Source organism: Thunnus thynnus, chromosome 15, assembly GCF_963924715.1.
Source record: "Thunnus thynnus chromosome 15, fThuThy2.1, whole genome shotgun sequence".
Taxonomy (NCBI): domain Eukaryota; kingdom Metazoa; phylum Chordata; class Actinopteri; order Scombriformes; family Scombridae; genus Thunnus; species Thunnus thynnus.
Window position 1 is genome coordinate 23,253,169 of NC_089531.1, and position 27,138 is coordinate 23,280,306.

Genomic DNA, 27,138 nt, shown 5'->3' on the forward strand with positions numbered 1-27,138 from the left:
AGGATATTTAACTAAGTCTGGAAATTTGGGCAAAATAAAGTTATGTAATTCATACCAAAAAAAATAAATAAAAAAGCTCCCCTGACTTTTCATCTAGTGCCATCATCTGGTCAAAATTTCAGTTTTTGCTTTTGGTTTATGCCTAATACATGAAAAATTAATGACATTCCCATCAGCCTCGACGGTACTTTGTGTGTATAGTGCTAATTAGAAAATCTTAGCATGATAACAGACCAAACTAAGATAATAAACATGGTTAACATTATGCCTGCTAAATATTAGCATGTTGTCATTGTGACCATGTTGCCAATGCTAGTGTTAGCATTTAGCTCAATGCACCATTGAGTATAGCTAAGTACAACCTTACAGAGCTGCTAGCATGGCTATAGACTCTGTCTTGTTTGCCTAAAAATAGTCACATTTTAAGATATTCACGCCAAGAAAAATTCAACATTTACATTAGATAAACATATTTAACATGGGTGTAATTATAGAATGTAAACTCCTCTTCCCAAATTCCCCCTGGTCAGACATTACAGTAAGTGGCTATTCCTCTACTCTACAAAAGGTGAGATTTAATCTTTTTTCCCTCTGATTGCCTCATGGTGAACATTGTTAATATGACTGCAGATGTCTTTTCATGGTTCTTCAAATACCTCACCCTACTATAAAAGGTGGACTGGTAAAAGGAAATGGAGGTGCACATCAACTTTCATTCCACAAAAGAAACAGAGAAACAGCACCAGACTTCATTCATGTCCGTTTATTTTAATATATCTCTATCATATACATACAGTACAATATGCTCAAGACAGATTTTATGGCACATCCATTTTTGTTGTACATTTTGCAGTCGTTGGTATTGCTGTGAGGCTACAGTAAAGTGACCATTTGAATCTGTTACTTAGGTAGATACAGCAGGTGGATTGACCTCAGTGGGTAGGAGTAAGGTTGCTACAGCAAAAACACATGCACTGTCAAGTTATATATTCCACTAGGGGTGGGTCACACATCCAGTTACACAGACCGATACTTGAAGGGGCGGTGTTGTTATGTTCTATTGAAACCCCTTGGTTGTTTTCGTCTTGGAATACGCTACAACAGTGGCTACCGTGATCCTGGCAAGCTACGGGATGTACATGGTTTCGGTTCCACCCAGTATTCATTCACTTTTAATTTAGAGAGCTGCCGTTTCATGTATGATAAATTACTCTGTTTTTTTTTTTCAGCGTAGACATTAAATTTATTTCAGTGTTCTTTTCCAGCCTGCTAACAAAGCATTTCTAGCTCTGGGTTCAATCAAAACCTTGAATATCCAGTAGGAGTGAAGAACAATGGTGTATAAGGCTCTAGTATTCAGGTTTCTACTGCAATACAACTTTACCGTCAATACTACAGGTACAGAGTACTGCTAGGAGTCTTAGAGGTTATTCACATATGTACAAACTCTGCTGTGTAATTGCACAGACACCTGACAAGTGAGTGTGCATTTTCTTGCAGCACATGTTCAAGATAGAAAAATAAAACAGTGATAGACTACAAAATACCGTGTGCCACCATCATACTTAAGTGCTGCTGTCCATATAAGGTTTTCCCTCTTTTATTTGTCCTCATTTTAATGAAAACATAGTCATAACTTTCAGTCAGAATTAAAAAAGGATAAAATGATTGTCTCAAAAAATAATTTAAAAATTATGATAAAAAAACAGCATCAAAGTGCAACAAAAGACAATATGTAACAGGAGAATAAAACTCAGCTTTCCCTTTCATCAGCTTATCAGAGTGATGTAGGTGTGTGTGGATGTGCACATTGTGTTCATACAGGATGTATGTATACATGATGTGAGCAAAAAATGTTACTGAGCACGTCCTATATCTGTTTCCATACTTAATGTCTCTTATTTAAACACACCAAAGAGCTAAAACTGACTTTTTGTGTCTCTAAATGTGCAAGGTTAGCATTTGAACTCCCAGTAATTCCACCATAAGTGTTAAACAAAAGAAAACAGCAATAAATGCAAAAAATTTGTGAACTCATGAGCCAATGGTGACAACTAAATAAAAAGCGCAATGAAGTGGGATGTACGGAAGAGTGGAGGAGTGTTGAGGTGCAGCAGCTCATGGAGTGGCTATCTGCACTCTAGATGACCTGGCAGCAGCTGTGGGGTGTAGGGGTGCAGAGCAGACCCTCCTTGGGGCTCCGGTGGATGTTGACGGACAGAGTCTTGTCGCTCAGAGGCATTTGCAGCACCCGGTTCTTCATGTTTCTGTGGTTCTCTCTGGCCAGGTCCAGCTCTCCCAACCTCAGCGTACCCGAGCAGGGACCCTCCAGCAGCGGGTCTGCCAGCGCATCTCCCAGCGGGGGCTGGTGGTGATAGAGGTTTCCCCTGGGTGAGGGGCCACCCAAGAGCGAGACCTTATCCAGGCTGCCAGTGGAGCCGCCCATGCACATCCTCCACATGGGACGGTCCTGAGTGTCCCCCCCAACACCACCTCCGCTGCCACCACCTCCTCCTCCTCCTCCCCCCGTCAGGTTGTGGAACTGAGAGCTCAGGCACAAGCTCATCAGCTTTAGGCTTTCCACCAGGCCGCTGGCAGCTTTGGCTGTGCCCTTGCCTTGGCCTGATCCAGGACTGGCACAGTTGGAGGGACTGCCCTGCCCTGCCTCTCTTTTCTCTCCATCCTCTTTTCTCCCTTCTCTGTCGTCCCCTTGTCCACCTACAGTTGCTGTGTCTGGTTTGTGGTGACTTTCTGTATCATCATCACTAGTCTCTGAGCTGGGGGTCAGTGTGGCAACGGGTGCCGTTAGACCGCCTGTTTTAGGTGATATGAGTGTTGATGGTGATGGTATTCTAGAGTTCAGATTGAGGCTGAGGCTGGGTTTGGGTGGGCCAAGTCCATGCAGCTCCCTCCTCTCCTCCTCTTCCTCATCCTCTTTCTCCTCCTCGTGGATCTGGTTAAGAACTGGAGCGCTCATACGGGATGTCAACCGATTACCAGATGAGGAGGCTTTGCAACGAAGCACCACTTGAGCAGGTAGTGTAGAGGGGTGCAAATATTTGCTCCCATCACCTTCTTCTTCCTCATCCTCTTCCACACTGAAAAGACTGGGACTACGGGGTTTGCAAGGGCCCACTGAGGCCAGAGAGCCCAGCCTAAGGGGGTTGGAGTGTGGCTTTGCCAGAGGCCTGAGCCCCCTCTCCTGGTTCTGGTGTGCAGGCTGCTGGCTGGATGTTGGCACATGGTTCTCCTGACGCTGGCTGAGATCCAACAGAGCTGTTTTAGGCCTGGGGCCTTTGTGGAGGCTCTCAGCACTGCGGGCTGGGGACTGGGGCCCCCCGGGGTGGGAGATAGCGGGACCCCCCAAGCCATCACTGACATCCTGGTGAACATCCACTCTTGTGGGCCAGGACTGCCTGTGAAGGGTTAAACACACACAGAACACAAGGTTTAGTGGATTGACCAAAATCAGCTATACTATATGTTTACTCTTGCGAAAAATACTTAAGTTATTTAGTTGAAGGCTGACTTAAAGATATAGTATATAATAACATTTTGGGAAAGGCACTTTTTTGCTTTTCCCCCTACAGTTAAATGAGTAGATTGATATTACTCTGATGTCTGTGCGTCAAGTACGAAGCTGGAGTCAAGATGGGTTTAGCCTAGCTTAGCATAAAGACTGGAAGTAGAGGGAAACAGTTAGCCTGTACAAAGTTAAAAGCTCACAGCTACCAACACCACTAAAGCTCACTAAATGACATGTTGTATTGCCAAGAAATAATTACAGTGCATAAAATTGTACACATCTATCTATGTATGGATTCAACAGAAAAGATATGTGTTAATTTGTAAGCCTTAGAGGTGGTGGTACATGTGTTTTTGAACTTTGGAGAGAGCCTGGCTAGCTTTCCCTGTTTCCCCTTGCCTCCAGTCTTTATGCTAAGCTAAGCTAATCACCTCCTGACTGCAACTCTATACTACCAAAGTGTAAAAACACTGTGTTTAGTATGAATTTGTGAGCTTTAGAGGTGCTGGTAGGCAGATTTTATTACCTTCCAACAGAGCAAGGCAAGCTTTTTCCTCCTGTTTCCAGTCTTTGTGCTAATCTAAGCTAACTGGCTGCATCTAACTCTCATCAAGAAAGCGAATAAGCGTATTTCCCAGAATGTTGAATTATTCCTTCACCTGACAGAAACAGTCCCATGTTATTTCCTATTTTTAAATCCTACATTTGAACAAGGATATTAAATGAAGACACTGTTAGTATTCAATTCTTTTTGATTGGTTGAATTTAAGATCTATTCTTTGTTACAAGCAACTTCAGACTAATGAGATGGTCACATTACATTGTTGTGTTCCAATATCTGTAAGCACATTATAAACATTTTAAGATCTGAATTAAAAAAAAGAGGTCTCGTGGTCCACTTTGAGGTCTTTGTGTTACAGAATGTGGAGCTGAAAAAAGTTATTTTATTCTGTCATCTTTACTTTAGCATCAGCCTCTTCACAGCTATCTGGTTGGTTGTTAGTCTCCCTGGGTAAAAGCTAACAATCACTGTGTCATAATTGCTTTTCACAACAACAGAGTGTTTATAATAGATCAATTTGAACATGTGGATCTGTTGTGTTGCATCATAATACCCATATTCATTGTGACAATGAACAATAGTGTTTACACTAGAAAGCCTTCACCTCACCTTCACAGCCTGATTTATGAATATTCACAAACTCAATTCTAGGGAAAATAAAAGAGGTTTTTGATCTGCAGCCTCTGTTTTATTCTCAGTCTGTCCTTCGCTCTCTGGTGAAAAAAAAGGCTCCGTCTGTCCATCTGCTGTCAAACACATCTTTGGAGACTGACAGTAGGCAGCACTGCAGAGGCAGCACTCTGTCTATCTCAAGAAATGTCTGTGCGTGTGGGTGTTTGTGTGTGTGTGCTTGTATGCCTATCTAAGTGAGGACATTTTGGACAGACCTTCAAAGGGCTGTTTGAGGGATAAGATACGGTTAAGTTTAGAACTGGTTTAGGTTCAACTTTAGAGTAAAGGTGCGAGTGTGTGTACCTGAACTGGGCCTTGCTGGGACTGGGTGATCGTGTCTGGCTGTGTTGTTCCTTCTCTTGCTTGTCCCTCAGCATCCTCTCAGCCAGCAGAAAGTAGGTAGCTGTGATATGGTTGTACTGATTTGACTCAAGAGCCCTGAGAAGATGAAGAGAGAAACCGATTTGAATTCCAAAACACACACACTAAATCCAGACTTTGGAGGTGACAAGGTTTGAGATTTAATTTGACACGACAACAGCTCAGGATTGACTGCCAGCTGGTTGTTAATGGCAATTAAAGTGTTGATGACACTCAATTAAGCTTTAGTTGGACTGGTGAACTGTGGCAAATATCTGGAGATTACACAGAAAAGAATAGCTGCCCGCTAATTTATGCGAGTGTGTGAGACAGGGACACATACTCAGTTATGGTGTCTCTGTCTGCGATAGCCCCCAGCACCATGCGTTGGATGATGGAGCTGTGCTCGTCTTCTGACAAGCTGCGATGGGACACCAGAGGGGTGGACAGCTTGGTGGCCGGGGAGGGGTCGACACCTTGAAGCCATTCATGTCCCTCGATCTGCTCTAGGGTCGCTCGTTTCCTGGGGTCCCTCTGCAGCATATGGCCTATAAGACTGAAGGAAGTCACAGGGGAGATCAGTATTACAGAGGAACTACTGTGCAGAAACATCTAGTCAAAACTCTAGATATATTACATAAAAAGTAATATTTATCTCATATTTATACCTGCATGAGTATGAATAGATGTTACTAGCAGTTGAAGCTAATAAACTAAAGCAAGACTTCAGTGCTCTGCTTGAGTTAATACTATGATCCATAAATGATGACCAAAACTACAAGATCCAAATGATAATAAACAAGAATTATCCTTTAAAATCCATGAATGGCTGTTCAGTGCCTTCTACCTCCAACAGGAGTTTAAATATAACGCATAAAATATCACCTGTCTGCAGCTAAAATACAAGAATATCATGAATGTTATCAGTATTTCCCTTAAAAAACTCAGAATAGTCAAACCCTACCTGCAACATTATCCTCATAGTAGCCCTTGGAAACAAGAATTGTGTTTTTGTAATTAGGCTAAGCTAGACGTACCAACTTCCCTGACTAAATCATACACAGAAACAGGAAGAAATGCTATTTCCTCAAGGCCACATGGGCGAGCAATTTGTTTAAGGATGCAAACAAAGAACACATGAACTAGAACGTGTGTTCAAGTCAACATAACCAAATAAAGTCATGTCCAAAAACAATATATGTTTTCAAAGCTACAGCTATTTCAAATGTATTCAGCACCTATTTTGCTCTGCTCTGCTTTGACGCATCCTTAAACCCTCACAATGTTAAAAATAGAGGGCTGATTTTTAAGGGTGCATTAGATACACTTAACGCAGCACTGCATCTCTGGTGGAGCAGCTGACTGCAGCAGCGAGTGAAAGCAGGACAACGAGGAGCAGCAGAAGAGAGACCGCTCCTCTCTCTCCGCTATGTCTTTTCTTCACACGTCTATAAACATGAAATATGCAGCACCTGCAGAGTACCCTGTCCATCTGTGCGGGGATGTGTGCGTGTGCGTTACTCACTCTCTGCATGCATGGGAGATGTGCGGAGGTACTGTGTATTTACAGTCCATGATCATAGTGAGCGTCTCGCTGTCGTTAGCCTCCTGGAAGGGGGGCTGACCACAGACCAGCATGAAGAGGATCACCCCCAGACTCCAGATATCTGCAGAGACAGTGACAGAGAGAGTTGTCTTTCAATACCAAAACTGTGAATCTTTCAAGGATGGTGAAAGAAAACAGAGGAAACTAATAAAAATAAGGATTGACAGACAAACAAAGTGAAGCACGTATGTCCTTTCTGCTTAGTGACCTAGATAGAAAAAACAAACGTTGTCTCACCTCCCCCCCCCCATTTGAAATGAAGCATGAATCATATTCGATCAGAGCCATTTCCATAAATATGTACTAGCTTAGGACACATCTGTCTAACCAAGGATGAGGCTCTGCACTGCTGCCTGCGGCCGGCATCATGCTCACACATACACACACGCATGCATGTGCTCCTACACAAACACACAGTCCCTTGGAAAGTGGGTTAACGTGTTCATCCCTCAAAGCTTCATACAAATGCTAATTTTATGGAACAGTTCTCTTAGTCCGATTAGCCATTTCAAAAGAGCAATGTTTTGCTCCAGGCTTTCACCACTGCTCCGGTCAGCTGGATGTTCCACTGACACACATTCTGCAGTAATATACTGTCTATGGAGGAGAGAGATAGCGATATGAAAGCATACAGTTTTTAGGCAGTATGTAAACCACTTTTTCACAACCACTTTGGAAGGAGAGATACAAGATTTTGGGCTTTGCATGTAGCACAATATGAAGACGACGCAGAAAGAAAACAAAAAAGCAGTTAAATCATTTCTTCTTCTTTATGAGCAGCATGAATATCAGAAAAAGTCAAGTCAATTTGTGTCTTTCTTCTTTTTTAAAGCTGCGTTAATTGATTTTTTTGATACCTGGGCACAACACACAAGCTGTAAACACAACACTGACATACTATATTATCACCTTGTAAAGTTTTTGTGGCAAATGTGTTAGCAAACAGTTGCCTATTTACACATCCAGCAGACATGGAGCAACATTAGCATTCATTTGGAGTCTTGTTTCTGGTACTTGCCAATTTAAGCCCAATATTCACTCTCCTTGTAGCTCTGTTTTGGTCTCCACCAACTCCTGAGAAAAATACCTGGCTCTTTAGCTGCTAAATGCTCCACTATGTTCACCAGCTAGTTGCTGACTGTGTCTGTTAGCCATTTGGTGCTGCTCAGGCAGCATACGGCTAGTTTATCAGCACTTATTTTTAACATCAAACAGCTGCCTCCTGTGGTTGGAAACAAGGTTGATGAGAGCCTTGAGAGCAAACCAAACAGTATAGTTGCGAGCAGTAAAACCGAAACAATGAGCTGAAAACTGCTCTGTATAGCTGAGGGAACGGCAAAGTCGGTTGATAATTCTCTGTAGGTTCGTCACTACAAGCCATTCTGTTCACATTACACATACCCATTTGACTCATTATTAATATAAAAATATTTAGTAGTGCAGCTTTAAAGTACTAATCTCTAGGTTCCTTTGTATTTTTGTGGGCTTTTTTTAGTATTGTGTGCCTATTGCTGTGGATTCTTTGCACTACATTTTGCAGAGTGCACTAAAAACAGAAATGTAGCATGCCTCACTACCTGGGCGCCAGATGACTTTTTTCTCCAACAGCAGATGTATGAATTATTACCTGAACCGACCTTGTGCTCATATAACATACTGTATATACAACATCAGTTTTACAATATATTTTATGAAAGATTTATCCTACAAAAAAGGGGGTAAACTGAGCCTGAGTGGGTTTATTCTCCTTAACATCCTGAGTGATATGTCTTCAGTTTGCCAGGATACGCCAGTTTACTGTGGGGGGGTGGGGGGTGGGGAGTATTTATTGCTCTGAGGCTGTGAAGGAGCATCTCATACTGCTGATGGAGAGAGCAAACACTGCTGCAGTCCCCATCACCATCTTACCCCTAGCCAACGTATCCTAGCAACCGTGACCCTTCTCCCTCATTACTTGCGTCAGCGGTCCGCCAAACTTCCTTCCTCGATAACTTTATTTATAAACCAGATGGCTGACACATCTCTGGATAACACCGTTCACATCACTGCACATTAGCATCACCGGCGCTAACTATGCCGGCTACTTAGCAGTGACAGCTGGGAGTGTAAACATCCCTTTTCGCTGCCCTGCATTGCAATTTAACACCAATTGCTTCCCTGAGATAACCAACAACCATTTCCTTGTGTCTTGACACAGCTAACCTCCAGGCTGAGTGGGCCAAGTTCAGCATCCTGTCCTGCTAATCTCCATTGTGCATCATTGTATCTTTTTCTAAAAAAAATCTTCCCACTTGTGCATGTTCATTATCATGCACAGCTATTTCCTGAATTATGCATGTGCCCAGGATATGTTCTTTGTAATTGCTATTAGGTAAGTTAATTTTTTTGAAGTGCGGCTTGTGCTTCTTGAGCTGGAAGCAGAAATCTATATTTAACTTTCCATTTACTGAAGACAAAAAGGAGGGAGCCCACACACTGCATAACATCGAAAGGAAAAAAAAAGGAGGCAGGCATATTTTCATAGCCCTTATTAGTCCATAATCTGCTCTGAAAAATGCACAAACATGCCTGCAATGTGTTAAACCTTCAAATTTTCTGCATAACAATAATATGTCATGTACTTTTGTTTGATTGTTCTGTCCTAAACTTTCTTTTTATTCACTTTCAACATTCTTTCTATTAATCAGAGGCTGGAGTCCCATTGGGAATGACAAGACAGATCACCAGTTCCTCATAGTGCCTTATGACTGTGCATTCACAAGTACCTGAACATGTGAGAGAGTGCTGAGGAAGTCAAATTTGTCTGCTAGGAAAAACACCTTGGATTAATAGATACAAGGAGCTTTTTTCTCTCTTTTTTTTTTTTTGCAGTTTGGAGTGTTCAGTTCCTGCTAATTGGCGCCTTCTGTACGCTCAGTAGGACTGAATACTGGTGCGACGTTATCTCTATTTTGGATCACTTTTCATCTCAAATTATTTTCAGCACTTCCTCAAAAGAGCAACAAACTCCAAACCGGCCCAACTTGCGCGAGCAGGGTGAGGACAGCCTCTTTATCTCTGCAATAAACCGGGCTCGTCGCCACCTGGCACGTCACCAGCAAAACTCAGCACCCTGCAGACCGTCGGCAGGTACTTTGGCAGCGATGTAATCCCAGGCCAGGTTACCTCAAAGCCATGAACGTCAGGAGTGCTGGCCTCCATTCAGCCCGTTCCACATCAAACTGCACTGCTGATAGAATCACACAATATTACATCCTGGCTGGATGGATAATCCCCACAATCAAAACATCCTCATCTCAGCTGAATGAACAATAGCGCACAGGCGGTATGAACATTGCACACACATGCGCTAAAAACGTCTGATTTATCATCTGGGTCAAGTGTTCAGACAGGTTTTTACAGGACAGTTGACCTCACATTTCTAGCCACTCACAACATCATACACAAAAACACACATAGAGTCAAATTACAATGACTTTTTATTACTCCGCTTTCAATATTCGGGACTAGCTCATCTGCCTGGCACAAAAGAGAGTGAGAAGGAGCGACAGAAGAAAATAGCCACTGCAAATCCACTCAAAAATAGAAAATGCTTTTCTCTTGCTTCTGCAGGGCTTTTTTTCCCCTCCCATGCTCTGACGCAGTGGCCTCTGGGTAGACACAGAGACTACTGATGCCTTTTCTCGCTCTGTCTGTTTTCCTCGTTTCTCTCTGCCCCTCTCTGCCACTTTTTTCTCCTCCTGCGTTTCTTCCCTCCCCCTTCCCCCCCGTTTTCCTCCAATCTGCACGCTTCTGTTTCATTTCTTTTCCATTACATTTTAATGTAATATCTAAGCCATGGCTCAGCAAGGCACCACTATTGATAGGAGCGATGGACAGGTGGTGACGATGGTGAGGAAACCTATTTCAGTCTAATCTGATAACAGATTTTATTATACACAGAAAGACTTTCAATCAAAATAAACTGCAATGCTGTGGATTATTTTAAAATCGAATCGGCCTGATTTCCAGCAACTGATTTCCACTATCAACCTCTGAACTTTGAGCAGCTCCTCTCCGTATATCAGCTGGCTGATAAAGCTGTCAGTGTGCCAAGTTGTCTGTACAGTCCATCCACAAGTACTGTAGGTTAAACAGCACAGTCAAAGTCTGTGTTCAGTAGGTCATATCAGCAGAGGGAGTGTGTGAATGCGAAAGCGTTAAGGCTGATATACAGTGGAGGACAGCGTGTACCATGTTCTGCTGATAATAACTACCTGACTTTGGTAAGTCAGCATAGATACTGTATATCCTCACTGCTTGCGCTAGAACTCGCTCTCTGTCAGTTCTTTAAACTTACCCACAGCAGGAGCGTCATACTCGTCCCCCAGCAGTATTTCAGGAGCAGAGTAGGCCAGCGAGCCGCAGGACGTGTTGAGCTTTTTCCCAGGCTGAAACCTGTTGCTGAAGCCGAAGTCGGTGAGCTTGACAACACCCTGCTTCTCGAAGAACACCACGTTCTCCGGCTTCAGGTCCCTGTGCACCACATGTAGCCGGTGGCAGTAGGAGATGGCGTGGACAATCTGGGCGAAGTAACACTTGGCCACCTTGAGGAGGAGAGACAGAAATGGGATCAAGCAATAATAATGCATCTCAGAATTATAATTATGTCAGTTTGTGAGTTAGCAAGAGGGCAAACACAACAAGACACATAACCCCTCACCCTCATATTCACATCTATAGAAAATTTAGACTCTTCATTTGAATTACATGCGGTTGGACTGTGGGAGGAAACCCACATGAACATAAAGAGAACATGCAAACTAAATAGTGCTCAACAACTACTGTATGTTCCACTGTAGCAAAGCCTTTATAGACACTTAAAAGCAATAGTTTGACGTTTTGAGAGATTTAGTCTCTTTCTTGTCCAGACTCAGGTGAGAAGATTAATACAACTCTCATGTCTTAAACAGGAAGCTACAGCTAGCAGACGATTAGCTTAGCTTAGCAATAAACACTGTAAGCAGGGAGAAACAGCTAGCCTGACTAACAGTTAGGTGAAATTTCAACTTCTCATTTTTATGTGTTTTGGTGTATTTTTTGCCTTCGGACAAAGCCAGGCTAGCTGTTTCCCCATGCTAAGCGAAGCTAACCATTTTCTGACTCTAGCTCCAAACTTAACTTAGAAATTAGAATGGTATCGACCTTCTTATCTAACTCTGAACAATAAAGTGAATAAGCCTATTTCCCCAAATCCTCTATTCCCTCAAAGTCGCAAAAAATAAAAGAACTTTCAATTTCTCAACTTATTCTACACAGTATAACATACATCAAGCTAACAAAACATGCCCACTTTTATTTCTACATATTTTTTTTATAGCAAAACCCAACTTTAACCCGCTTTTTGCCTCCGTCATTGTAAGTGTACATAAAAAGTCAACATAGAGAAGAGAGTTTGAGAACATCTCGTCCCTTTTCCCTCCTTATCTTGCGATGTAACAACTTTCAATATTACATAAGTACCACCATCACAGTTGCCTCCTGGTGTCTGGAATTTATTAACTTTGAAGACACTGTATGCACAATGCATTGGTGAGTTTCTAACTACCTTTGAATTGTCCTTCACTGCATTTCCACTAAAGAGACTCCACTAGAAATAAAGAAAAGAACTACCAAACCAGAGTTAAAGGACTAGTGTGTAGAATTTAGTGGCATCTAGCAGTGAGGTTGCAGATTGCAACCAACTAAACACCCCTCCCCCTCCAAGCGTGTAGGAGAACCTACAGTGGCCGCAAAATTCACGAAAAATGCAAAAGGTCTTCTCTAGAGCCAGTGTTTGGTTTGTCTGTTCTGGGCTACTGTAGAAACATGGCAGTGCAACATAATGGGCTCTGTGGAAGAGGACCCGGTCCCTATGTAGATATAGAGGGCTCATTTTAAGCTAACGAAAAGACAACTATTCTTATTTTCAGGTGATTATACACTATTGAAAACATACATACTTATATTCCATCTCTGCCAATAGATACCTCTAAATCTTCCACACTGGTCCTTTAAACTCCAGTGATTCTGATCCATTGCCAGGAGAAATAATATTAACATGATATTTAATTGATCTCCTTTCTCTTCAAGTTCAAAGTCAGGTACAGCTATAAAAAAGCACATTATAAGATACTATCAAGGACACTTCTGCAGATCAGATAGACCTTCATCTGCCATGGAAAGACAGTCTATGCAAGTGAATGGCCACTCTACTGCCCACTCACCTCTTCACTGAGGCCTCCGTCGCGCTTCATGATGCAGTCGTACATGTCTCCTCCGTCTCCCAGCTCCAGGATGAGGTAGAGCTTGGTGGCAGTGTCAATGACCTCATAGAGGCGCACCACGTTGGGGTGCTGCACCAGCTTCATGCATCGCACTTCCTGGAAAAGGTGACCACGTGCCACTGGGTCCAATTTAGTCTTATCTATCACCTTCACTGCAACCTGGAAGAGCAACGTTTGCATACAAGTTGTTGATACTTTTGGACTGAAAGTTCTAATTGCTGATGTGTAGCGCAGATACTAGAAATATTTTGATGATTATCAAGCAAAAACGTTACAAATATTTAGTGTTTTGTCGTACCATCAAGTGATACTAGAACACACACAAAAGCCAAGATCAACACAATATGTTGGCAAATCAACGCACACTTTTACCCTTAGACACAAATCTCTACAAGTGTTCCTCTTTACCCTTTTTTTGTATGTCTGTCTCTAAGGGTGAGGCTGAAACCTTCAACAGTATGTTGACACTGGCTGGTTAAATATGAATAAACTGTATCACTGGCATCAAAGCATTGCATTTGCACAAACAAATTGTGGGCGGACGCACCTTTTCCCCAGTGAACACATGTCGGGCCAATTTAACCACAGCAAAGTGTCCCCGACCCAACGTCTTGTCCAGGTCGTACAGCCCGGCGATCTTCCCATCATGATGACGTTTGAGCCCCGCCATGGCTGCTGGTGAACGGGGAGGGAGGAGCTGCCTTCTGTCGCCCGCTGGTCGTCAGTTCTCCATCTCCTCCTGATTAGGTTGAAGTTAGTGGAGGTTTGTGTTGGTGGTAGTGGTTGGATTGTAGAGGGCTACAGAGGCTGATCCTGGACCAGCTGTGCGGCCTCTCACTAAAGTAGCTTCAGGGATTTGAAGCTGCAGCACAGTAACAGCAAATGCTCTCCGGGATTTGCACTAACTGCACTCCTTTCGCTTCAATCCCATCTTCTCATGATCTAAGGGGCAAAATGATACAAAAGAAAAGTAAATTAATCCATTAAAAATATAACAATGATGAATAAACTGAGTCAGTGCTTTGAGGAAATCCCTCTAAACCCTAAGTCATGAACCCGTCTGATGAACGGTTATCCTCCAGACTGCATTCTCTCACCATTACTGTTCTGGCACTGACTGGAGGAGGCCAAATGTTCTGCACACAATGTAATAACAATGAGAGTTGCAACTGCAGACAACTAGTAAAAATGACATGAGGGTGCATTTTAGCATGTCATGTAACAATTAAATTAGTAGTGACAGTGGAATCGAAGACTTTACGTTCTTCATTTGCTACTAAAACAAACAAAAAAACAAGACTAAGAACCTACACCCTGCTAGTGGCTCTGTGAGGCTGTACTTGGTGGTGTTTTGGAGCTAAACGCCAACATCAGTATGTTTAGCAGGTAATGTTAACTATGGTCAACATCTTAGTTTAGCATGTGGTAATCAGCAGATGGTAATTAGCACTAAATGCAAAGTACAGCTATACGGTTGATGGAAATGTCATTATTCTTGCAAGTTTTTGGTCATAAACCACAGTATTCGACACACCCGATGACGGCACTAGATTAACGATCAAGGGTTCACCAAAGTTATTACAATTCATACTGAGGGGCGTGCCAAATTTGATGGCAATCCATCACATAGATATTGATAGACATTAGACATAGACATTTCACTAAAAAAAGTTTGTTACCTAAGGTGACGTCTTCAAATGTCTTGTTTGTCATACCAACAGTCCACAACCCAGATATTCAGTTTAACAGAGAAAAGCAGATAACACTCACATCTGAGAACCTGGAACCAGAAAATACTGCATTTTTTTCTCCATTAAATGACTTCAATAGTTTGATTGCTAAAAGTGTTGCAGATTATTTTTCTGTCCATTCACTAATCATTTAATCAGGTAATTGTTTCTGTAGCTAATATCATTTACATATAAGCTTGCTCCATATTTCTCCTCTATGTTTTGAATGTTTTCATAGTCCATGGTCACACTATTTGATGTTTTTTGCCCCTAAGGCATGGCAAACTCTACTTTTCCAAACTAAGTCATCTCAAATACCACTGTGCTCACATGTCTGACCTCTCCTCTGTTCACCAGAGGCTACTGTCGTCATACAGTATGTTGCTTCACAGCCCTGGTTATGAAACAACGCCTCTAGGGAGGCATGGCATTCCTCTTCCAGGAATCTACCTGCGTGCCAAGAGCACGGAGGCGGCAAAAAACACACAATGTACAGGCAAAGAACATTCCTGCGCGGTTATCCTCGCCTAGGTGTGTCACCTGGATTCACAGAGATAACAGGAAGCCAAATAACTGTTGCCAGGGAACATGCCTATCAACATGACTACATATAGTAGGATTAAAAAAATAAAAAATGTCTCTAACCCAACCAGCAGTCTGTGGTTGCTCAAACGAAACTATGAAAGCCTAAAACGCTCTTTGGGGTTTTTATGTGCTCCTCAGTTGGAGGATTGTACTTGTGAGAAAAGAGTGAGTCATTTTTCTTATAATAGGAGGCTGACATCTCTATCTGCCTCTGCTCTGTCTCGCTCTCTCTCACACTCACACACACACACACACAAATCTCAACTGCGCTGAACTCTTTGCCTCCCCGACACTGACAAAATGTAAGTGTTGATGTTTCAAAAAGCTGAAGCCATGAAAGGTGACACACACACACACACACAAACACACACACACACACACACATTTGTGACTGCTTTCGTGTCACACACACACACACACTCACTGGTCAGGCTGACAGTGCAGGTTCAGTGGGATCAGTGCAGGCTGTGGTGTGGTGATGAGCTGGTGTGTTTTGGCCTCACTTAAACCAGAGTATTAACGTTAACTCGCCAGTGAATGACTGATCTGCCAGTCTAAATCTAGACCTCTTACTTACCTCATGAGGGAGTGTGTGTAATCCTTTGATCAGTTTAAAGCTGGTGATGGATAAAAATACAAGTTGAGAAGATCCTAAAATGCACTTAGTGTGAGATACAGTTTGGTATTTTTGATGAAAAAGCCTGTCTTTCTGACATGTCAACATACTGTACCAATCCTGCATGCTTTGAGGTCAGTTGTATAACTGTTCAAGTTGCTGGCGGTGTATTGATTTACAAGGTATTAATGTGCATGTGTGCGCACAAAAGCATACCAACACACACATGAGGTCAAGGACCTGTTATTATAACTGTTCCACTCATATAAACTGTGAGATTAAAGATATCAACTAGGGGATATCAGGTCTGGTTAACTGGAAAATCAGTTTCCTGGTGCATTTAAATATATCAATATGTAAAAGATACCCAACTTAGTTCACAAGCAAACCATTTTACACTGCAGATGTTTATCCATTAAAGATCAAATATTATATAGTACTTTAGGGTCAAATACTTGGTAGCCAGTTGTGCTATAATACATTGGTTCAACTTTTTTGGGTTGTGACCATTCAACACAAACCAATGTCTACCTGTGACCCCCAACCCATCACTGGTTAGACAGGTTTACCAGTTGTGTCCAGTTCAATGGATGACTGATTTTTTCCCCCCTCGTTTTATTTGAAACCGTTTTTTAAAACTCCTAAAATGATACCACAAAAAATTAAAGATTAGAGGAAAGTTTGAAAAAAGTGAACACAATTTTGAGTGGCAGGAATATGTTGTTTGTTGTTTTCTTGTCCTGTTGATAATCTCTGGACCCCTCAGATTTAATACTAAATACTGCAATGCACTGCAATAATGCATAGTAATACTATGCATAATACTGTACATATCTGGAGGAATATCATTGTAACACCAGAGGAGTTATGACTGTACCATAGAGACATAGTAGGTCCCTATAAAAATAACAGAAGGGGCACAACAGTGATTTTTTATGCACACTGTATATGTGCAGCCTTAAAGCGTGTTCTATACAGATAGAAAGATTTCTTCAGTAGTTTATGTTACACTACAGTGTTTTTTCCATATGTGGTTATTATAGGACTACCATAAAGACACCATGAAGAAGTCACTGTAAACTAACTACAGGGACACTTAAAGTGCCCAGAGGGATGTCACAAATTCACTGCACTGTCAACTAACTGGAATATTAATGGACTGTTATGTTCAAGCTGTTAGCCTGTATCAGTAATATTTTTTTTACTGCATATGTGCTACTGCCCATATGGGACCCTCCAACCCCCCTCACCTGTCAACATGCCTGCTGGCTGCATCCACAATAACATGACAGCGCAGAGCAGCCTGCACCAGAAGCACACATATGAAAGCTGTGAAACACGGGCAGCATGCGAAAAATGCGCCTCCAGGATGCGCACCATGGAAAAGTCCTCCATTGAAACCCAACTGGAGCCCGGCGAACTTGACACATATTACTATACGGGCCCGCACCGTCAGCCTGCATGCACTACCACACAGTCCTACTCACCACACAGGAATCTGAAGCAGCGCCAGCCGTCCTGTCCGTGCCGTTTAAAACTGCGGGACCCTGCGGGGCTCCGAGCGGTGAGCTGCGCTTTAACGAGGCTGAAATCCGACGCCGTTCACTCGGTACTGACTGACAGTGAACCGGACAGCGATTATTCCAGTGAGTCCCCGTGTGTATCTGTCACACAGTCCACTCAACCTTTCTGTTTCTCTCTCCCTCCCCCAGCTGCGTCAAGCACGCACAGTCAGCAGGCTAACAGGAAGTACATGATTTAGAGATTAATGTTTGTTGTGCATGGTCCTTGTTTAATAATAATAATAATAATAGTAGTAGTAGTGGTAGTAAAAGGCACTTATCAATTTGATTAGTTTATGTACCAATGTACCTATTTTTTTTAACAGCTTATCATTATTAAAATATGAATACTGTCGAATAGTAACCTGAAATGTGACACAGCTTTTAACAGAAAATGAATCTTGCTCTGGCCTGTGTGCTTAATTTGTGGTCATCTGTAAGACGTTGTTATTCAAATATAACATACTGTACTTTGGAAACATGCTATGAGAATAGTTAACATGATTAAGTATAGGAAATCACATTTTATTGGATACATTTATGTGTTTAAGATGATAATTAAAGTCTCCCTCCACTCAAAAATGTCTTTGGCTTTTTGTTCCTACAGTTGGATGTTTGAGCTTCACTGTGCAGAATGATGTATGTTAAAGAGTTTTGACACTTGAAGTCTGTCGTCACGTTAATCTGTTGAAAGTGGAAAGTTTCTTCTGTTAACTGAAAATCCAATTTTAATGGGTGGGCCTATGAGCAGGATTTGTGACATCACAACTAGTCTGGAGCCAATCGTGGTCCAGTATGCAATTTACATAAGTATGATGTAGAAACTTTAAGCCTCCAGTGCACAAACACTGAGAATGGACATTCATCAAGGAGACATCTTGTGTCCAGTAGTTAAACTTTTGAAATGAACAATATTTGCTTATTCATATTCTATCATTTGTCATGAGGGAGAAGGAGCAGATGTAATTTTAAAGCTATAGTGCAGGACTTTTATATATAAATGAATGTCTGTTACATTCAAGCCCTTGCCAAACGAGTTCACACAATGCTGATTAAGCCTATCACCGCCAGATAAATGCCTCTGTAATTCACAGTATAAATAGTTTTTAAATCTGGTATCAGTGATGACATTATCCACTGTTTTACAGCCGCAACAGTAGTGATGGAGTAGGCCACCCATGACGTAAGCACGTGTCAACAGTGTTTTTGTAATTACTCTCACTCCTAGAAGGGGGAGAAAAAAGTCCAGCATTCCATCTTTAAGAATTTTAAAATGGGATTTTGATATAAAAACATTAAAATACATATTTACATATATGTTAATTAGGCTAATACAGGCAAAGGAAATAACTTCAAAACATGTGAATAACAAACCACTTTAACTGTTTAAAGATCAGTCTATAAAGTAAAAATAGGAAATGGCCTTAGTGTGTGTCTGTTTTTTCCCAAGATCGTTGAAAACATCAAGATCAATTCAACTTTTTACAATGTCCTACAGCAGCAGTTCTTAACCTGGGGTCCAAGCACCCCCAGGGGTCCATGAGGGGTTCCAGGAGGTCACCAGAAAAATGGGAAATATTTTAATTTCACTATTATTTCATTGACTAGAAGTTAGCCCAGTGAGAGAATGTATAAGAATGATTACTGTGTTCATAGGTTTCACAGTCTTCATTGTTAATCTGCCGTTCTACAGTCTAGACAGTTATGGAATAGCTTAGTCTTATCAGATAGGGATCCCTGAGAGTACATCTTATCAAATACGGGTCCGCGGCCTGATGTGTATCTGTGTGGGGGTCCTTGACACCACAAAGGTTGACAACCACTGCCCTACAAGATATTTAACGTATTGAGCTTTTATTTTGAAGGAAATGTACACCGTGTTCCGGTGTCGTTATTTGTGAATGACAGCTCTATCATTACTGCGCACTGGTACCATTCATCTCTGACGTCAGAAGTACGCTCGCAGAAAAACGTGTTTATCAGGCACCACGAGAAAAACACAAAATATACTTTTGTCTTTTGACTGCTCTTTGCCTGACACGTGTTCATGTTTGAATCATAACTTGATGAATACAACATAAATGAGCTGCGAGGATAAAATGAGCATTTATTGGACTACAAAAAGGACAATGGGTCATTATCAGCTTGTGTACGTCTCATATAGAGACCAGACCACTGAGTGAGGGCCTGCAAAGCTACCAGGGAGGACTCACACCTGGTGGTGGATGGTGAGAGGGGAGGTGTGCTGACATGTGTGTCCCTGTTCTCTGCACTGTACCAGCTGGGCAATGTTCAAGTGTGTTGTTATGTAAGAGTTACACGCATGGGATCTATTAGATTATCATCTGCTTCACGTCAAAGCCAGTGCGGAGTTTAGATTAGGCGACACTAGAGCAACTGCAACACTAGAAGATGCTGGCAGCAAACAGCTTCTCCCAATATTTACTTTGAACAGGCCAGAGCTTCATATTCAGGAGATTCAAACCAATTTACAGGCATCATTACCTGTTTTATCTGCTACTTTCAGTGGTGGAAGAAGTATTCAGATCCTTTACTTGAGGACAAGTACTAATACAGCAATGCAGCAATGTAAAAATACCGCATTACAAGTAAAATTCCTGCATGAAAAAGTAAGTAAAACTACACAAGTATTATGAGCTTGATGTAGTTAAAGTATTGCAGTAAAAGTAGTGGCTTGGTCCCTCTGACTGATATATTATTATATATGACATCATTAGATTAGCTGTTGTAGCTGCTGGAGGTGGAGCTAGTTTGAACTACTTTATATACAGTTAGCTAGTTTAGTCCAGTGGTTCCCAACCTAGCGGTCAGGCCCCTCCAAAGGGTCACCAGATAAGTCTGAGGGGTCGTGAGATGATTAATGGGAGCGGAAAGAAGAAAAAATACACAAATCTGTTTTCAGTTTTTGGACCTTTTCTCTAATCTTTCATTTTTGGTGACATATTGGATCATTTGAACATTTATTGACATGAAACCATGTGAGAAGTTTAGAGGGAAAAATCACTATTTGGTAGAGCTGTTAACAACTGATAGACATCTGAAATGTGACCCCGACTACACACTGCTTTTTGTAAGATGTCTGGTTTCATCTTTAACAATTCGTTGTATTTTAAAAACTTGTTATATTATTCATTGTGTCAAATCTTCATCTGAATAATTCCTAAAGCTGTCAAATAAATGTGGTGGAGAAGAAAGTACAATATTTCCCTCTGAAATGTAGTGCAGTGGAAGTATAAAGTAGCATCAAATGTTAATACTCAAGGAAAGTACAAGTACCTAAAAAATATTTTACTTAAGTACAGTACTTGAGTAAATGTACTTAGTTATTTTCCACCGCTGCTTATTTTTAACTAAGTTGAAATGAAGACAAAGGAGTCAGGCTTCAGTATTAGACTGCCATCTAGTGGGTGTTGGAGGAAAGGACATTTTGTAAAAACACATTAGAAACATTTTTTTTTTTTTTTGCCTCATCTTATCATACAGCTACCAGAGCTGTAGAGAAAACCCAAACAAAGTCCTGATCAAACTGAGTCACACACAAAGAGTAAGAACAGAGGGGTAATAAACAGAACATGTCAGTATAAAAGTTCATAAAACTGAAGGTCAACAGCTAAGTAGATATTTCTGCAGGAACTCTGTTATGCATAAGTTCAAACAATCCAAAAATTTTCAGTTCTATGTTCTTCTTACACAATTCACTGGGTTTCTAGGTGAGAAATATTATTGTATGTACTCCTGCTGGGAAAAACAAACACACATTTTTTTTTAGCTGAGACCACAGTCTGAAGTCTCTTCCGCTGAGAAACTCTTCCCACAGCACAGGAAAAAATGCCACATACTGGAAGAAAGCTGTTGTCACAGACATTCAAATATAACTGGACAACTTAATACTCTGCATTTCAGGAAGATTCAAAGCGCTTTAAAGGACAAGCCCTTTCAAGTTGAATTTGACTGCTCCTAATTAACAACCTTGTAGCTTGAAGTTAAAACTCATTTGAGTGAAAACATACTGTGAATTAGTGAGACTAAGTTCCTTTTTGCCTTTTCTCCAGTGTCATTATTGCTCTTCCTGTTTTTAACTTACTGACTGAACATCAGTGGGCACTTTAGGAACATGCCTTTTGGCTTTTTGAGCAGCTGAATCATTGATCTGTATGAGGCTCACAACTCAATATAAAGGACTTTAGACTGCATTTAACACACTGCATGCAGCTGAGTATTTCATGTCAATCATGCTAATACCAAGTCCACAAAGGATGTGTATGCCACAAAATGATACCTGTCATACATAAATATTTTGTGAATGAGTTCAGTTCACGAGTGCATTCACCAGCACCCTTCTTGTTTAAAGGCATTTTCATTAGTTATGAATTCAAACTAGTTTCAGCGCTGAGGAGATTTTAACTAAAAAAAACAAAAAAACCTATTAAACACTTTGCTGTGACAAGAACACTCTCCTTTTTCAAAGCATTTACCAAAATCATTAAATTCAGATTTTATATCATTTTTTCCATTACAGGCAACACTTCTGAAGTTCTTTCATAAAGTTGATTACAAATAAATGACCCACCGAAGTGGAAAAATCTCTAATGAGCCACAACAAGCTCTGCCAACTGGGCAAAAGAAGAAGACAGGACACAGATGAACAATTGAACAGGAAATTTATTTTGTGAAAACTGTTCACTTCTTTGCTGCTTCCTTCTGGAGCTTCTTCACCTCATGCTTGATGATCTTGTTCCTCTGCAGAAACAAAGAGCAAGTCCATGATTAAAATATACTCCATAACTGCTGTAGGAACACACATTTGTCTACACTTAGAGCAAAGGACCCTTTACATAGACGAGACACTGCAGCAGCTCGAGCTGCAGCTTTTAAAATTAATGAGCACTTTTGATTTGCCTGCCAATGAGCGACCATTAACAATACTAGCTATTGTCAATGCTTACTCACTGGCACAATTACATCAAACTGACCCATCATTAATTTTACTAGTTGCAGCTGTTTATTCAGCCACTTCAACAGGCTGTGACAGTGATCACATGTAACGCAGTTGTATATAATACCAGTATAACAAGGCCTGGCCCATAATAATCCCAGTCTATCTGAGAGCTGGCCTCACGAAAACAAACCATACTCATCAGTATCATGAAGGTGGATATGAACTATGTGAATCAAGAATTCATGCTTAACTTTAAGGGTATTAAAATGGAAGGAATTGCATCAAGTCACATGTAGCATGAACAGACACAGTGGAGTGTTAAGGGCAAAAAAAAAATTCAAAAAAAAAAAAAATAAAACTATCAGCCAATGGAGGACATTCACCTCAGAGAATGAATTTATCTAGAATATTAATAGAATGAGGACATATTGCTAACAATTTCAACACAGTAAAGAAATGCACAACACATTTAAATTTTGAGGAGCAACAACAAATACAGTAAAGAAACGGGCAGCACTAGGGATACCCAGGGATGCATGAATAACTCTCAGCCTTATAACTGCCCTCTTATTAATCATGAACAATGAAAATACTATTTCACCACACTGAAAACAATCTACAACATATTTTACTCTCTTGAATTTTGTTTCTTTAAGTTTTAACTTTTGGTGAACAGGATACTTTTGCTGTAAAACCAAAATTACTTTGCATGCTGACACCAGCCTATACAGCTGATTTGTCTTTCTGCTTTACTTACCATCCTCTTGGCCTTCATCACCTTGTAGCGGTCAAAGTCAGACATTTTGGCCCTCTGCAAAGAAAATGAGGATGATAAATCAGTGATATGTTTATATACTTATATTTTTAAGTGGACACTGGAGCCCTGAAGTGTGCGAGCTGTTTATTTCAACATTCGCTCACTTTCAGCCCAGCACTCTTGCCCTCTTGGGTTTGGATGTGTGTGCATACTCCTAGCAAGTCAGTGATACAGCCTGAGCGGTTTACTGTTTTGAACCATAAGAAGTTCTTTGATTGCTTCAAACCCTGAAGCTGGTGTGGATTCTGTTCTGAACTCATCACTGCTATGATGACGCTTCTTATTGAGAATTAGTTGTATGGAGGTTTAGTTTAATGATTTTACACTTACAGATAAATATCAGGTAGAAAAACTGTCTGTTCTGGTGTATGTTACATCATTCAGGCAAACATCCTATAGCTGTTGAAGAGGTGGGCCGCCTCCACTAAAATAATCTCTGCCAACATCAACATAAATGCACATATAGGAAATAAAAACTTGACTTTCCAGGGGGAAACACAGCTAGTATTTTAAAACAGTAAGGGTCCTGTTTCATGAGTTGATACGGCCATTTAGTACCTAAATTGATCACTGTGAGAGAAAGTGACTGATCAGCTTTGCATGCCATATCATTATCAGAGTCACAGTTCAGCTGCACATCTTACATTAGTACTTGATTAAAATCAGTTTGAATTTTAATTATTAGTACCACACTGTTGGTATATGTGGCATTTTGTCTTATTGCACAAGCAGCATGTGCCGTTTTGTGCGTTGTATGAAATTACATGTACGCTCCACTATCAGGTACAAACCACCACACTCCTACTGGCACCCAACCGGAACATCTCAATATCCTAGATACCCCCCAGCTGGTCAGACAAGTGACTCAATGCTGTATGGATTCCTGCTACAGTGAAATAAGAAAACTGTAAGCTGGCCGATGTTAACCTACTGTTCACAAAATAATTCTGTTCAGCTGTAGTTAAAAAAAAGGAAAACTACAACAGGGCCACTTGCATGGTAATTACGGCCACAACTTATTTTCATTATTGATTAATATCAGATCAGAAGAACACTTCGCACATCTTTTTCATGAGACAGGTACGTAGGAGAGGGGTGAACAGATCAAAGACTTGCAAACAAACTCTCACACATTGTCTGACTTGCAAGTTAATTTGCAAATTAGTTAATTTTTAAATATTAACTTGCAAGTAAAACAGTGTGAGTTTGTTTTCAACTTTTTGATTATCGGTTTATCTGCTAATTATTTTCTTGATTAATTGTTTAGTCTATGAAATGTTAAAAATAGTTAAAAAAAATGGCATTCACAATGTCTCAGAGGTCACAGTGATGTCTTCAATTAACTTGTTTTGTCTGACTACAAGTAAAACGCTAAGATATTCAATTTAGGGTCACATGTCAAGGAAAAACAGCAAATTTTCACATTCAAAAAGCTGGAACCATCAAATGTTTGACATGTTTGCTTGAAAAATGGCTGAAAAAAATAGTTGCCAATTGATTTTCAGAAAATCGACTAATCATTGCAGCTCTAATGGCAATACCCCTTTTGGCCAAATAACCAAACCTACTATTTGCTTAACAACCAACTTATAATTCTAAAACCACAATCTAGACATCATCAACATCAGAGCTGTATTGTGTTGCAGTACCCTCTGCCATGGAAGCCAAGAAATCCAACAGCAGAACCACAAGAAAACTAGTATTTGTGTGCCTTAATCAACCACTTCCTAAAAATCAAAATGTTGTTCATGTGTCAATATTGGAATTGATATTATAATACTGGATGAATGTTATTCACTAATAGTTTTGACACAGACAAGGAACTGAGGAAAAAAAAGCAAAATCATAGCCTTTACCTTCTCTTTTGCCTCAATCTTCTTGGCCCAGCTGCTTTGTTCCCACTTCTCGTTGACTTGAGCCTTTTCCCAGGCTTTCCTCACAAACTTCTGACGGGCACTGTGAAACATCACACATATCAATTACTATCACTTGAGACACACATTGACGTATCGTCACTTAAAACTACATTAATGTAATATTTCTAGAAAATAAGGCCATATCCAAAGTGATTTTAAAATGATCTTGTGTGATGGAGATTACATTATAAGTCTATTGAGGACACACTGGTATCTGATCACTCAAGATGTATTGGAAGGTGGTCACATGGGAGCCACACATGTACACATATGCAGCGGCTAGTCCATTCATAAATAAACCTATTTGTATTTAGCTCAACTTCATGTGTTAAGTGACCAACAAACACACAAATCACACAAAAGTGGCTGTATCTCTACAAGTCTTAATACAGGATTTTTGGTATCCAGGATTTGACCGGTGTTTCTGCTCACCTGTGTGGTACTTTGATGACATAGTCTGTGAGCTGCATGCACTTGAAGGGCATGGACTGCCTCTTCACGCCTGTGCAGGGACCATCAACAAGAGCCTGGAAAGCACAGCACAAGTGCATTTAACACACCAAACGAGCCAAAGTCAAGTTTTCACACTGATCAATCCACTATCCTCATGAGCACTCACCCTATTTTGATCGATGACATCGACGATGGCCACCAGTTTGCCGGCATGGGGTCCGAAAGAGACGTAGGCAACACGGCCAATCTCAACAAAGCGCTTGAACACCTGAGAACAAAACAGATTCACAACTCAGCGATGACTGAAATTCAAAATGGACCGGGCAGGTAGGAGAGTAGTGTGTGAGGTAGAGAAAGTGCTGTGTTGGGTAAGTGTTACTGCAACTTTCTACTTAATGGACAACCCAACAGGTCAATGTTGAAGTCATTATTGAAATGGATTAGACTTGTATCTTGTACGTTAGCTAACTAGCCCGTGTTACAGCTAACGACTCGTTACGTTCGCATTGCGCCGTTCACAAGATGGGACCATGTTTGACAATAGGTACAATGTGTATTAAAATGAAACAATCTCGTAAGCGCACGATATAAGTCAATGTTCTTGAGATAAAACAGGGCATCTGTTAGCTTCGCCGAGCAATTTTCGGCCCTGCCTGCCTGCCGGACCACGTTGTACAGCGGCCGATATCCGACATTTTACCGATAGGTCCTTAAAACGTACAATAAACCAACCCGTCAGTTTCAAGCACTCAATAAATATGCGTATGAGTGTGTTAGGAACACACATGGCTATTTTTTGTTGCAGGACAATGATATATTTAGAAAGAAATTAGACTTTGAAACGCTAAAACACTCATGGCGAACTCACCATGATGGCAGTCTGGGTACAGAAAGGACGTTACAGCTTCCGGCTCGCGCACAAACGGCTTCCGCCACACATGCGCAGTCTGTTCTACTGTTTACGCGAATTTATTATTATACACAAATGTCTTTGTAAAGCCACTCGGCGTTGAAATTAACTAATATTTGAAATTCTTAAACAAATTGATCTCAGTCTGATGCGAAATCCGTGTCAAATGTCCTCTGGACCGATAAATTAAAACATCTGCGTCACATTATCTTGTTGCCTTCACGGACACAGTCAAATATCGGAATTTACTTTGAAAAAACATCAGAAATAAATGATTTACCGTTGTTGTGGCAAGGACGACGAAGAAAGTCATGGTTTTTGATGTCACGAAACGTTTCCCATACGTATTGTTATTGGAAATGGAGAATGATGTAAACAAAACTGCATTAAAGTCAGTGAAACATCGGGAGGCCTGCCTTTTTTCCTTTTACTTGCCCAATTTTACATGAAGAATCTCTATAACACTGATTCGTAAAAAAGGGGAAAGACACAAAACTGCCAGTACGACAGAGTATGTAATTCTGCCTGAGGGATGAAAACTAATCCATAAAAAATTGT

General features: G+C 40.9%; 2 protein-coding genes across 2 annotated transcripts; both read right to left on the reverse strand.

Annotated features, from left to right (window-relative positions):
• Positions 1-748: 748 nt before the first annotated feature.
• Positions 749-17,687, reverse strand: LOC137197916 (SNF-related serine/threonine-protein kinase-like). The gene is made up of 8 exons (XM_067611425.1): positions 17,450-17,687; positions 13,579-13,973; positions 12,972-13,190; positions 11,066-11,312; positions 6,646-6,787; positions 5,464-5,676; positions 5,064-5,198; positions 749-3,416 (listed from the first exon to the last, which is right to left on the reverse strand). Exons 2-8 carry the CDS (start codon positions 13,699-13,701, stop codon positions 2,141-2,143), a joined length of 2,355 nt encoding a protein of 784 aa, XP_067467526.1. The 5' UTR covers positions 13,702-13,973; positions 17,450-17,687; the 3' UTR covers positions 749-2,140.
• A 4,502-nt stretch (positions 17,688-22,189) lies between these two features.
• rpl14 (ribosomal protein L14) lies at positions 22,190-26,693 on the reverse strand. The gene is made up of 6 exons (XM_067611434.1): positions 26,539-26,693; positions 25,837-25,938; positions 25,650-25,744; positions 25,158-25,257; positions 23,242-23,295; positions 22,190-22,285 (listed from the first exon to the last, which is right to left on the reverse strand). Exons 1-6 carry the CDS (start codon positions 26,539-26,541, stop codon positions 22,226-22,228), a joined length of 414 nt encoding a protein of 137 aa, XP_067467535.1. The 5' UTR covers positions 26,542-26,693; the 3' UTR covers positions 22,190-22,225.
• Positions 26,694-27,138: the final 445 nt, after the last annotated feature.